This window comes from Echinops telfairi, unplaced genomic scaffold (assembly GCF_000313985.2).
Source record: "Echinops telfairi isolate 266 unplaced genomic scaffold, ASM31398v2 ScPeMD7_7419;HRSCAF=8457, whole genome shotgun sequence".
Lineage (NCBI taxonomy): Eukaryota > Metazoa > Chordata > Mammalia > Afrosoricida > Tenrecidae > Echinops > Echinops telfairi.
The window spans coordinates 2,631,914-2,644,292 of NW_022111319.1; the positions used below are offsets into that span (position 1 = coordinate 2,631,914).

A 12,379-nucleotide genomic window follows, 5' to 3' on the forward strand; every position below is an offset into this window, starting at 1 on the left:
GCATGTGAGCCAATGAGGGGGAAGGGGAAGAAAAGGAAAGAGTGGAGCACATCCTGGCTCGCTGAGCCCTGGGGACAATGTGCCTGTTTGGAACAGTGATACACGGAGATGACCACGGGGCCGGCCGCAGCACAGGGCACAGTGTTCCTCATTGACCCATCACACCACTGGGGACAGCACTGGAGACAAACGGCGGGAATTGCGCCCTCCATGAGCTCACCATGCCGAACCCCAGCCTCTGGGGGCATGCATCAGAGCAGTGGAGTGGGGAGCAGAGCAGTGAGGTCCCCAGGGATATAGGCGATGCCGGGGCATGCCACCCAATCAGGCTTGACTGGAAAGCACATGTGAAAGAAAACAAACAGACCCTGAACTATTCATACGGTTATATATGTATGCATATGTGTGTATTGTTGTTGTAGACATTGTTTTACTTTCTGATGTTGCCTCGTTGCACTCAGTCTTTGTTCTTATCTTGAGTCATGTCCCATCAATAACTGAAGATGCTGAAGGCTCCAATCCCACAAGGTTTACCAGACTCATATCACCATGGGCGACAACACTCTCAGAAACCAGCTCCTCTTCAATTACATTTCATGTGCCTCACCCCCCACCAAAAAAAAAGATGGCTTTTCTTTTTTTCTTTCTTTCTTGTAAGGCATGCTAATGAAACTAACAGGATCCTTGGTGGCATAGTAACTGATAAACCTCCAGTCAGCATTTTAAAACCACCAGCCACTCCAAGGGAGAAAGATGAAGCTTTCTACTCCCGTAAGACTTATAGGCCCAGAAATCCATAGAGAATTAGTGCTCTATCTTGTCCTATATGGTCGCTATGAGTCAGAATTGACTTGATGGCATTGAATTTTAATGAAACTAAGGCAGAACTTGACTGAAGTAATTCATTGTTAACATAAACATGTTTAAATAAATTTATTCCAAGCTAAACATATTTAAACATATTTAGGTCGGAATAAATTTATCCATGGAAGTCCTAGTAACAATAATTTTTTCTACTTACCCTGGTAAATGTTATGTTCTAAGCTCAAAGCACTATCTGTAATTTTTAGATCTAATGTATTACTCGGTTAAAAAATTACTGATAGCACATAATATGGAAAAGTCAGCAGTTGGAGCCCACCAGTGACACCAGAAGGAGAATGATGAGGCTTTCAACTCCCATAAAGTGTTACAGTCTCAGAAACACACAGGAGGAGTTCTGTGCTTCCAGTGGTATAGCGAAAAGCTGAAATGGACTCAATGGCAGTTACGTTTGAGTATGATGTTCAAAGCAAGAATAATTAAAGTAAACATTCAGAGTAATAAATATGCAGCACCCAAAATGTCCTCTCTGAGTTTCATAATACCAGATTTGGTGGAAAGCACTTATTAAGTCAGTAAATAATTACGGAAGTAATTAATTAAAGAAGTCAGTCCTCATCCGGATAGCATCACGGGAAACATGTGCCCTTACAAGAACACGAAGGATTATTTCAAGCAAGGCAAGAGAAAGCATATAGAATGTCTCAGAGAGGGTAAAGTGTAGTTAAAGATCCTTTGCTTACAAGGAGTGGCAAGAAAAAAAAGCAAGGACAGAGTCTATACATAATCATGTTACTAAGCAGGTTTGGGGAATAAAATTGACAATACAGAAGTGGATATAAGCAGAAGTTATGATTAAAACATATATGAACTTGTGAACACATAGATAGTGCTTGAATTTGGTTCTAGAGGGCCCTTGATGCCTGTTTAGTTGCTGGGTCATGAAGAAATTACAGTCTACCTGGAGAGGTCAATGTTTCCATGGAGCTCATAGTTGGTAAATTTGGAGAATTGAGGACAGCAACTTTATACTAGTGGGCATGAAAATATTTCAAAGTATTTAATTACCAGTACTGCCACATTGGTGATTAGCTGCTAAATATCAGCCTTGGATACAAGATGCCAAGTGGATTATGAACAGCTCCAGCTAGTTTATACCTTTTGAGTGTTAGTGACTTCATGGCCTTAAAAGTGGATCGTGCTGACTTACTATTGCTTTCTGAACCTCCATCAGTTAGACTCTAAGCTCAGTAAAAGACAGGAACTGCATTAATTTTTGTTTACAATTTATTTCTATTGCTTAGTTCATTGTTCAATCAATATTTGCTTATTGCATTAACAAAGAGTCAGACAGTCTTTCTGTGATCTGAAAGAGTCTTGAGGATACTTCTAACTAGAGGACAGATGCTCTAAGGAGTTATTATGATCATGATCTGGATTTGGAGGGCTGCTGCAGCTGAAATTATTCCCATTCTTTTAGAACGATTAGATGTCAAGTCCTAACTGTGTCCTACAGAGAAGCATACTAGAAGAATTCACTACTATGGACTTTAGTCTGACTCATAGAGAACCTATAAAACAGAGTAGAACAGTCTATGGGTTTCAGAGACTATAAATATTTACAGGGTAAAATTCCTCATCATTCTCCCATAAAGCATGCTGGAGTGTTTTACTCTAGTATGTTTTACAAATATATAACTTGCTCAATGCAGAGGTAAATACTAGGACAGGAGCATAAGCATAAAACTTCCTGAGTTTTCTTTAAATATTTACAGTTCTACTCAAAGTTCTTGTAGCAGAAATAGGTTTTTCAATTGTACAGAGGAACAAATTTCAGGAAATTGCGTACTTACTCCACTAATTCTCATAAAAGCAAGGTCATATGACATTTTATATTTCTCATAAAATGCTTCTACTCATTTGGGGAAGTAAGAACTAAAAGTACACTGTAATTTTGTAAGTTACAAATTTCTCAACTCTAGTTGAAATAGCAGAACAATTCAGGGAAGGAACTGTCCATAGCAATGATTCAGTATTTTTTAACAGAAGTTAACACATTTATTTTGGTTCTAATAAATTTTATAGAGACAGTCTCAAACATAATAATCTAGTTATTTCCTAAAAGACAAAAGTGATGATGTGCCCTTGCATCATAATAAAAACTAAACCAACTAGTGGCCTAATAACATTAAGAGCGTTTTACAAATTTCTAGTAGGCAGAAAGAGGAGGCAAAATTCCTGCTCCTGTGATTTACTGCCTCAGAAACCCACAAGGACAGTTCTACTCTGTCTCATTGGGTTACTATGAGTTGTAATTGACTGGATGGTGGTGACTTGGAGTTTTAAGGAAAATAACAGAAACATGATTAGCAATCAAAAGTCCTAAATTGCCTCTAAGCAATTTTTTAAAAGAACAATTTTCTCTAATATGTTAGTCAGTTTCATTTCACTAGAACTTTTTTCCCCATTCTTTATTTTGCATGCTTTTTGCTCATGAATATCACTCCTTTATTATATCCACATATATATAGCTAATTTGCTAATATTCCATGCATATGGCTAGTAATAAAACATTAAATCACTTTTACTATGACCTAATGTTTTTTTGTTTCTTTAAACTTACTGATTTCTTTCATTCTGCCATTAACTGAAAACAAATGCCTACTTAACTGGACAATTTTCCACCATGTAATCTTCATTGAGACACTGTTGCATACCTTATCTAAGCACATATTATGTATTAAGACTGTATTAGCCATATTCACCTCTGAAAAGGAAAATAAACTCATTGTATTTGAAGATAAATTTATAACATAAGAATAAACTCTTCCTTTGCTCACAAAGCAGCCCCACAAAAAGGGAATTCCCATGTGAAAAAATACCTCTAGAAAGCTATTAACTTTGTTCCTTTACTTCCTAAAATAAGCTTTGTGCACACTAAAATATTAAGGGTAAGAATGGAAAGAGCCAGAATATCTGTTACAACCTTGAATAGACCTTCTCAATGTTATGTCTAGTCTTAAGAAACTCAGTGAAAATTTTCTTTTGAAAACTTACATCAAGCCTGAAAAACACTGAATTGAGTATAGACCCGGTTTCTTGCATTGGTTTCCATTATTTCAAGGATGGTCCAGAAGGAAAGTTACTAGAGAATGGGACAAACCCACACGGGGCCCTTCAATAATTACCTAAAATACAAAGATGTAATATAAGCTACACTGATCTATGTAAGTAGAGGTCCAGCACTGTGTTGTATATCACTCATAAGCTCCTCAGCTTCTTACTCTCTGCCAAAGAACATGGTGGCCCCCTAAATACTCTCCATTTTAATAGAACTACAAAACTAATACTTTCAATTCCTGTAAAAAATATAAAACATAAACATATTTGTTATTCCATACATTCCGAATAGCATTTTGAAGAGGTGTTACTCGTCATGTAAATGATACATATGGAAATGGAATGAAGGGTCCTAAATTGAAAATGGAATAAAGAGTACCTACTTAAGGACAACATATACTAAATCACCTCATACACAATCTTATTCAAGCTTTGAAGTCAGGAGATATGAGGTCAAGGTAAAAATAATTACACCAAATTCATCATCTTTCCAAATTTAAATTATAAATCAATTTTAATATAAAGTGAGTAACATTATATAATTAGGGATTTGATGATAAGAAGGACATTTTAATCTGAAAGTATCATAAAATGTATTTCTAAATTTCATATTAGCTAAGTACTAATGGGTTTTATATGAATTCAGGTGTTATTGTGAATAGTTCTGCTTCATAAATAACTTGTATGTATTACTGTACCTAAGAAAATGATTCACACCAGTTATGTTTCCTAATAACATTTAATTCACTTTAGAAAAGATAAAGTTTAACATGAATGTTTTATCATTCTAGTATTACTGCATTTAAAAGGCACAAACTCAACAAAGTAAAAGAATGCACATACAATTATTTGCCAGTATCTCCAGAACATGTCAATTTCCCCCAAATCCGTATTCATTGTTCAGAGTTAATACTGGAACTAGATTGACAATATTCTGGGAGAGGATGATGAGGAAAGATACAATACAATAGAAAAGAAATCTGGGTTATTTATTCAGAGACCAAACTAACCATAAAAGAGAAATCTGTGATGACTAGTAAACAAATCTTATCAATACTAATGGTATCATAGAAATTCCATACCATGAATTTATACTTTTTTTCAGAAGCAAAACTATATGTCAATCATTTTATATATCTATTAGAAGTGTGAGATGTTAAGTGTAGGGTGCTACTAACAAATCTATGATAAATCATACGACTCTTTTAACAATCCCTTGTTAATTTATTTCATTTCATTTTAAAACTCCCATTAAATCCTGCTGCCTTTACTCTAAATCAGCATCACAATTACAAGTAATCTGAGAAGTATGCTAAGTTGTCAAGAGAGCCTCTTCATTTTGGATGATATCTCTATATGAACTTTATTCACTTTTATATTTTTCTTCTTTGCCTCACTGAATCAGCCCAGAATAACATAGTGATAAAAAGCGTGTTGATGATTGTCCAAGGAGAGGTCAAAAGCATCAAGTTACAATGAAAAGGGTACTGGAAATCTTTCTATATTTCCTTATGCCCCTCCTCACAATTTCTAAAAGCATCATTTAAATAGCTTTTGAAAAACGATTCCCTTGGATTCATTCTCACATTCAATCTTGAAACATATACAATATTTTCCCATAGGCTACCTGATTGTCAGTGTAAAGGGTTCTGTATGTTGGAAATAAAAGGAAATGACTTAAGCAGAAATGTGTGATGTGACTTCATAAGCTAGAGACGTCAGCTCTAACCAAGGATTGTTTCATACTGTAGGTGTGATACAAGTTCCTTACTTGTCTAGTTTGATATTTGTAAATTAGGAGTGCTGAATTCAGAACTGTTTTCACAGGAAACGTTACGTAAATTGCATAGTGCTAAAGAATATAAGAGAATTTCCTGAACTTTCAATGGATTTATATTCTGCTCTTGAGAGATTTGAAGGCTAATCTGATTTATACTGCTCATTACCAAATTGGAAGACATCAGATTGGTTATGGAGCAACACCAGGTAAGATTTTCTTCCAAAAATAATTTGTAAAGCTCGTTCACCTTTTTTTCCATATAACGATTAAGCATAGAATTAGAAAGGGGTTGCTTATGAGACACCATACTCCTTTCTCGGATTTCATCCCCATCCAAGATCTTTGAAGCAGGCAGTTTCTCAACAGGCACAATAGAATGACCCAATGATATATCCACCGAAAGAAGAGGGCCATTGAAAGCATTATCATATGTGTGTTCCGCAAAGCAGCCTGAGTCATACAGGTTCCCGATGTGGTCTCCTCCAATTTGTAGGTCAGGATAAGTCTGCCAGATACTTGTACACGACCAAGATCGATACAGATCCAATTGTCTTTCATTCAGTTGTCTTTCTCTCTTTGGAATGGGCAATGCAACTGACATATTTTCTGGATGAGACACACCTTCGCAATTTCCCACAGTTCTGCCAGCTACACATTTTATTTGATTTGTGTCATTACATTGCTCTGTTACACTTTCTTTTATAATCTTTTCTTGACTTTCCACCTTAACGGAGTAAAGTGAGTATTTCTCTACATCTAAAAGCTGATTTTTCCATTTTTCCTTGTTATCATTTGAGTTCTTCTTACATTTACGTGTTTTGCAGAAATTTGTATATTTCTCTTCTTTGTATTGGAGTTCAATTAGGAAGGCTTCTGCTAACATTTTGTTAGAAAAGGATTGGAAATAGAAGACTGCAATATAATCCTGTAAAACAAAAGAATTCATCAAGGCAATGTATATTAAAATGCCAAAGAGCATTTATCTCCTACATGAGAGAAACGTTATTTAGAGAAACAGTGCTGACCAGAGGATAAAAGTAGATCAGAAGTAAATAGACTTGGTTTCTTGTTCTGTCGCTGTTTTACATCATTCTAACTCTTAATTTTCATTGATCTATGATAATAGCAATGCTACCGTTCTTTTTTAACAGTTATTTCCAGTATAAAATTGTATATTATGCATATAAGTGTTTAAAACCACAAACTTATATAAAGCTTACACATATACATACACACAATATATAGCTATCTTTAAGGATTTATTTTAAAATTATAAGTGAAAGTGCCTAACTTTTTCCCTTATCTTCCAAGGGCCTATTTAAAATCAAGGGCCCTAATTTAAAATCAAGGGCCTATTTTCAATTTAAAAATGAACTAGTTTAAATTATGCCCTTAATAAATCCTTAATTTAGGTCACACAATTATAAAAGTATTATGTTCTTACAATGTATATACTCATTGACATCAAGTCAATACCAACTCATAGTGTTCCTGTATAGAGTTTCTGAGCCTGTATGTCTTCATAGGATCAGACAACCTCATCTTTCTCCTAATAGAACACATGTAAAACGTGAAAATTTCTACACAATTGTACTCATGGAAACTTTTTACTTAAACCACTAATGTACCCACTTTCTTTCAATAATGAAAATTTTAAAAGGGTTGTCAAATTTACTAGCATTCTTTCATCTTTTTCTTTTGCTGCTTCCTTCTTGCCTGATTGCCTGTATTCCTTCTTTTCCACCTCCCTTTCTTTGAAATCTTATTTCCCTAAGCACTTATTTTCTTTTTTCTATGATCCTCTAGTGCAATTTTATTAGGACTTCCAATTTTCCCTGTAAATTCAGTAAAAATGTGAAAGAAACAGCAAACTTGACTCAGTATATATGCAATATAAATATACAATATAAATAATTGTATCAATATATACAATATAAATAATTGTATCTGTACAATTGTATCTATACAATACAATATATTGTATATTTTCCTCTAAGACATCTATAGTCTCAGCTACAAATGTTTCCTGGTAATTAAATATGAAGATAATAAATCAAGCATATAAAATTAAAACTTACCTTTTTCAAATGTCAAGATTTTCTAAAGATTGAGTCTTTAGAGATCCCATTAGTCCCCAGTTGAGAGAAGTCTCTTTGGACCCCTTCTGCTGACGCTTTTTCTCAGCTTTTGCTTGTGTCACAGAAATATATTCTTAACCACAAAATAGTTCCGCTTTCCATTCACAACCTAGGAGTAAACGAAACTTGGAGGAAAATGATGTGGCTTGATCACATGTATGGTAATCATCACATACCAAAAGAGGAACTTGTAAGTGTTTATTCAAGACTCAAATGACAATTAAAGTGGGAAATTATTTACAAAAAATTATTTATTTGCACAAGGGCAGGTACCAACAAGGCTTTAGAAAAATAAGTAGAAAAAAGAAATGTGCATTTTTAGAATTAATAATTAGAAAGAACTCAGTTTATAATTAATAGGATACTGCAATAAATGAATTATTATATATGCAAGATTTAATATTTTCAATGATGTGATTGTAAATCGTCTATATTGAATAATTATTACATTATAGATCTTCTAAACACTTTGCAGATATTACTTGACTTAATTGTTCTATCAATTCTAGAAAGTATGGGTTATTATGCTCCCTATTTTGGACAAAATGAAAACAAATTCATGGCTGATTCCATTTTATACAAGAGGAAACAAAAGTGGGAGAAAATTATACATTAATATTCTCAAAGTTTAAAAAGTATAGAACAAAGATTTCATTTATTGAGTGTTCACTATAGGTTAGACACTGTCATAAATACCTTATACGTACTAACAGATTTTATCCATGTATCATCCCTATGGCATAGATATTAGCCTCATTTTACTAATGAGGAAATTGAGGCAAGAAGAAGTGAGTTAACATGCCTAATATCACACAGCTAGAACGTGGCTTAAAAGACTGTGTGCTTAAATTTCCTGCTAGAGTGGCTGGTTCCACCTGATAATTCACTTAAAACATGAGGGGACTTCAAAAAGTCTTTGACAAAATAGAATTAATAGATAAAAAATGAGATACATAGACTTTATTTTTCAACATACACTCCATCAAGGTCAACTCATTTTGTAAGCAATTTAGTTCATTTCTAAAGAACTAAAGGTCTTAGGAATTTCCTCATGTCAATGCAGTCTATTTCACATTGTTATCTGTAGAAAGAAGTAGCAGAATTCATTCATCTCTGATAAGGTCTCTTTTGAAACTGAAGTCATAACCTTCTTAGTATCTGAAACTATATTCTGTTCAAACATGTTTTAAAAAGTTAATACAAATTTATTTTGGTGCAAAAACCTCTTGAACTACACGCATAGTTTTTCCATAATACACATTTTCCAGGGATTTTTGAAGGGTCCCTTATATCTAACTATATGTGCATTGTTGCAGGGGTTGTTAAATGCCATCAAGCTGGTTCCAACCCATACTGACCCTATGCAAAGCAGAACCCAAGGCTGCATTGTAGTGCACCATCTTCATAATTGTTCCTTGCTTATGCCCATTGTTGTAGCCACTGTGTCTATCCATCTCCTTTAGGGACCCCCTCTTTTTTGTTTCCCCTCTGCATTATAGAGCATGATGTCCTTCTCCAGAGAAGGGTCTCTTCTGACCACATGTCCAAAATATGTAAGACAACGTGTTGCCATACTTGCCTCTGAGGAGCACCCCAGCTGTACTTCTTCCAAGACAGATTTGTCTTTTTATCTAATGGTCCATAGTAATTTCAATAGTTGTCGCCAGCACCAAAATCCAAATTCATCAGTTCTTCTTTAGTCTTCCTTATTCAATGTCTAATTTCCATATGCATATGAGGCAATGGAAAATACCATGGCTTGGGTGGAGAGTCAGGAGCAAGATAGTGACCAAGTAACAAACACGGGAGTGACTCTGCAGAGACCAGCACAGAGAGACGATGGAGAGGAATATACTACACTTCCAGACCACACGATTCTGAAAATAAAGATAAGTAGATACAATTATTTAAAATAAAAGAGCAGCAAAGTCTGCAGATAGACTCATCTTTGCCATCACTTCTCGGCATTAGATGGTGGAGTGCAGAACCCAAACTCTCCCAGCTGATTTTTCCTCATCCAGGAAATTGCTAGTGTGGATGACTGGGTAAGCTGCAGGGACATAGCTCTACAAGACCAACCTCGGATAGATATAAACACAAATATGCATGACTCTTGATCCAAGCCAAGGGATCTCAGGTCAGATACTCTAGCATCACTTCTTCCCCAATAGCTGTGATAGCACAGCTTACTGAGCCGCATGGAGATAACTCTACAATGCAGCTTGGAGCAGGAATAAATGCTGAATAGATTAATACTTCACACATGCTGGGAAAGTTCCAGCCACACGTGACAAAGCTAATCCCACCCCACTCCCTGTGATACAGCTCTGCAAGGTCCCCCTCCGCCATATTAAGGCACAGCTATTCACAGGCTTTTAAAAAATAATAATAAATTAAACTCCCTTGGTTGGCAGGTAACCCCCAGACACATGTTCCATTCGCAAGGTATTAGATTAGCAATACAAACAGAAACTACAACAGCAGTTTTACAAAGCACAGGCAGGGAGTTTGGTCCTGAGACAAAGACTAAAAGCATCAGGACCCAGAAACTGCACCTGGCTAACATACTGGAGAGACTTAGCTATTCATCAACTGTTCCAGGACACCAGGTCCTGGTCAGCATCCCCAAGACACTCATATAAGTAATCTGCCTTCTGAGTAGGCTATTGCTAAATTCTTCCCTCCTAGACCACCTAGGTAGGTAGCAGATATATATATCCCAGTCCCCCTACCAGATTTTTTCACCTCCATCATTCAATAAGAGTGAACCCTGTTCCCTATGGCCTGATCCATCAAAGATCTATTCTTAAAGATAATTACCCTAAATCTTAAGACTACCGGACTCTCATCCATTCCAGATAAAACAGAACCCAAAGGTCAATCACCACAATAGCATAATTACAGAATACTATCAAAGAAGAGAGAAACAGAATTGAGAAAGTGAAAACCCAAATTAGTGAGCTTGAAGACAAATCTATAGACTCCAATCTAAAATAAGAATAAATAACAAAAAATACAAAGGAGACCTAGAAAAGCTTAAGAACAATCTGGGGCACAATCAAGAGGAACAACCTATGTCGTATAGTGATTCCAGAAGTAGAAGAAACAGAAAAAATCCACACAAAGAATAGTCTAAGAAAACATTCCTCAATGCCTAAAAAATTGGAAGATAATTATGCAGGTAGCCAAAAGAATCCCAATCTTTTGAGATCCTCAAAGGAAAACGCCCCAGCATATTGTAGTCAAGATGTCTAACATCAAAGACAAGGGAAAAATTCTAAGACTGGCGCGAGAAAAAAAGAACAATTACGTACGAAGGGTCAGCAATTAAAATAAATTCAGATTTTTCAGCAGATACCATGCAAGCAAGAAGCCAAGGGAGGTGATGTATTTAAAGTCCTGAAAGAAAAAATGCTACAAACCTAGAATCTTGTGCAAAGCAAAAATATCACTGGAATATGAAACAGAAATTAAAGTATTCCAAGACAAGAATGAATTCACAAGAACACCCACACTTCAAAAAAAAATACTCAAATAATCTGGCCAAAAAAATCAATAACACAAAAACCTGAAACAGACATACAAGACAATTCCTCACAAAAACAAACATACACAGAACAACATCCAAAGCAACAGACTAATGCAGGAAGAACAAAGAAACTAAACACAACACAAATACACACTCGCACACAGCACACTTAAAATAAAATGACATTAACAAATACATACATATCAATAATCTCACTGAAATTAATGGACTAAATGCACCAGTAAAGAGACAGAGAGTGGTAGAATGTATAAAATAAACTAAATCCATCCAAATGTTGCCTACAAGAAACACACCCCATTACTTTCCTCTTGTTCCACTATCATGTTCAGTCTTCATTTGGGTTTGAGTAATTCCTCTCTGTTACATTGCCCTTGATCAAGCCCTACCAGGCCTCTTAAGGCCTCCTCACCATTGATTTTAGATCATTTATTGCTCCCTTCTCCCTGCGTTTGTTAACACCCACTTCCTTTCCCCCGCCTACCCCTCTCCCATGGCCCCCAGAACTGTCAGTCCTATTGCTTTCCCCTCCAGCTTGTTTATCCCATCTATCTTATCTAGATAGGCATGGAGAAATAATATGCACAAAAACAAGACAGAGCAAAACAAAGCAACAAAAGAAAACAAAACAAAGGAAATAGAACAAGGAACTAGGAGGCAAACGGCATTTATAGAGGTCTAAATACAGGTATTTACATATATAAATATATTTATATATTTCAATAGGGGAATAGATCTATATGCATATATTTATAAGTTTAGTATTAAGATAGAAGGTGGACAAATGCAAGAAAACTTTGTTCTATTAAGCCGCATTTCATGATGCCCACCTTCCTGACATGATTTCTGAAGAAAAAAACGGTTCATATGCAAATTTGGTGAAGGAAGGTGATGTTGCCCGGCTATCAAAAGATATAGCATTTTGGGTCTTAAAGGCTTCAAGATAAACAAGCGGCCATCCAGTGAGAAGCA

At 35.5% G+C, this 12,379-nt stretch overlaps 1 protein-coding gene across 1 annotated transcript; it reads right to left on the reverse strand.

Moving 5' to 3' along the window:
• Nucleotides 1-5,412: 5,412 nt before the first annotated feature.
• On the reverse strand, nucleotides 5,413-7,842 carry LOC101662709 (TLR adapter interacting with SLC15A4 on the lysosome-like). Its single transcript, XM_013007611.2, has 2 exons — nucleotides 7,801-7,842; nucleotides 5,413-6,647 (listed from the first exon to the last, which is right to left on the reverse strand). The coding sequence occupies exon 2, from the start codon at nucleotides 6,603-6,605 to the stop codon at nucleotides 5,718-5,720; it is 888 nt and encodes a 295-aa protein (XP_012863065.1). The 5' UTR covers nucleotides 6,606-6,647; nucleotides 7,801-7,842; the 3' UTR covers nucleotides 5,413-5,717.
• Between the last annotated feature and the right edge of the window lie 4,537 nt (nucleotides 7,843-12,379).

What these genes read in the sequence shown, in the direction of transcription:
- LOC101662709 (XM_013007611.2), bottom strand. Translation starts at nt 6,605, where the DNA reads ATGTTAGCAGAAGCCTTCCTAATTGAACTCCAATACAAAGAAGAGAAA.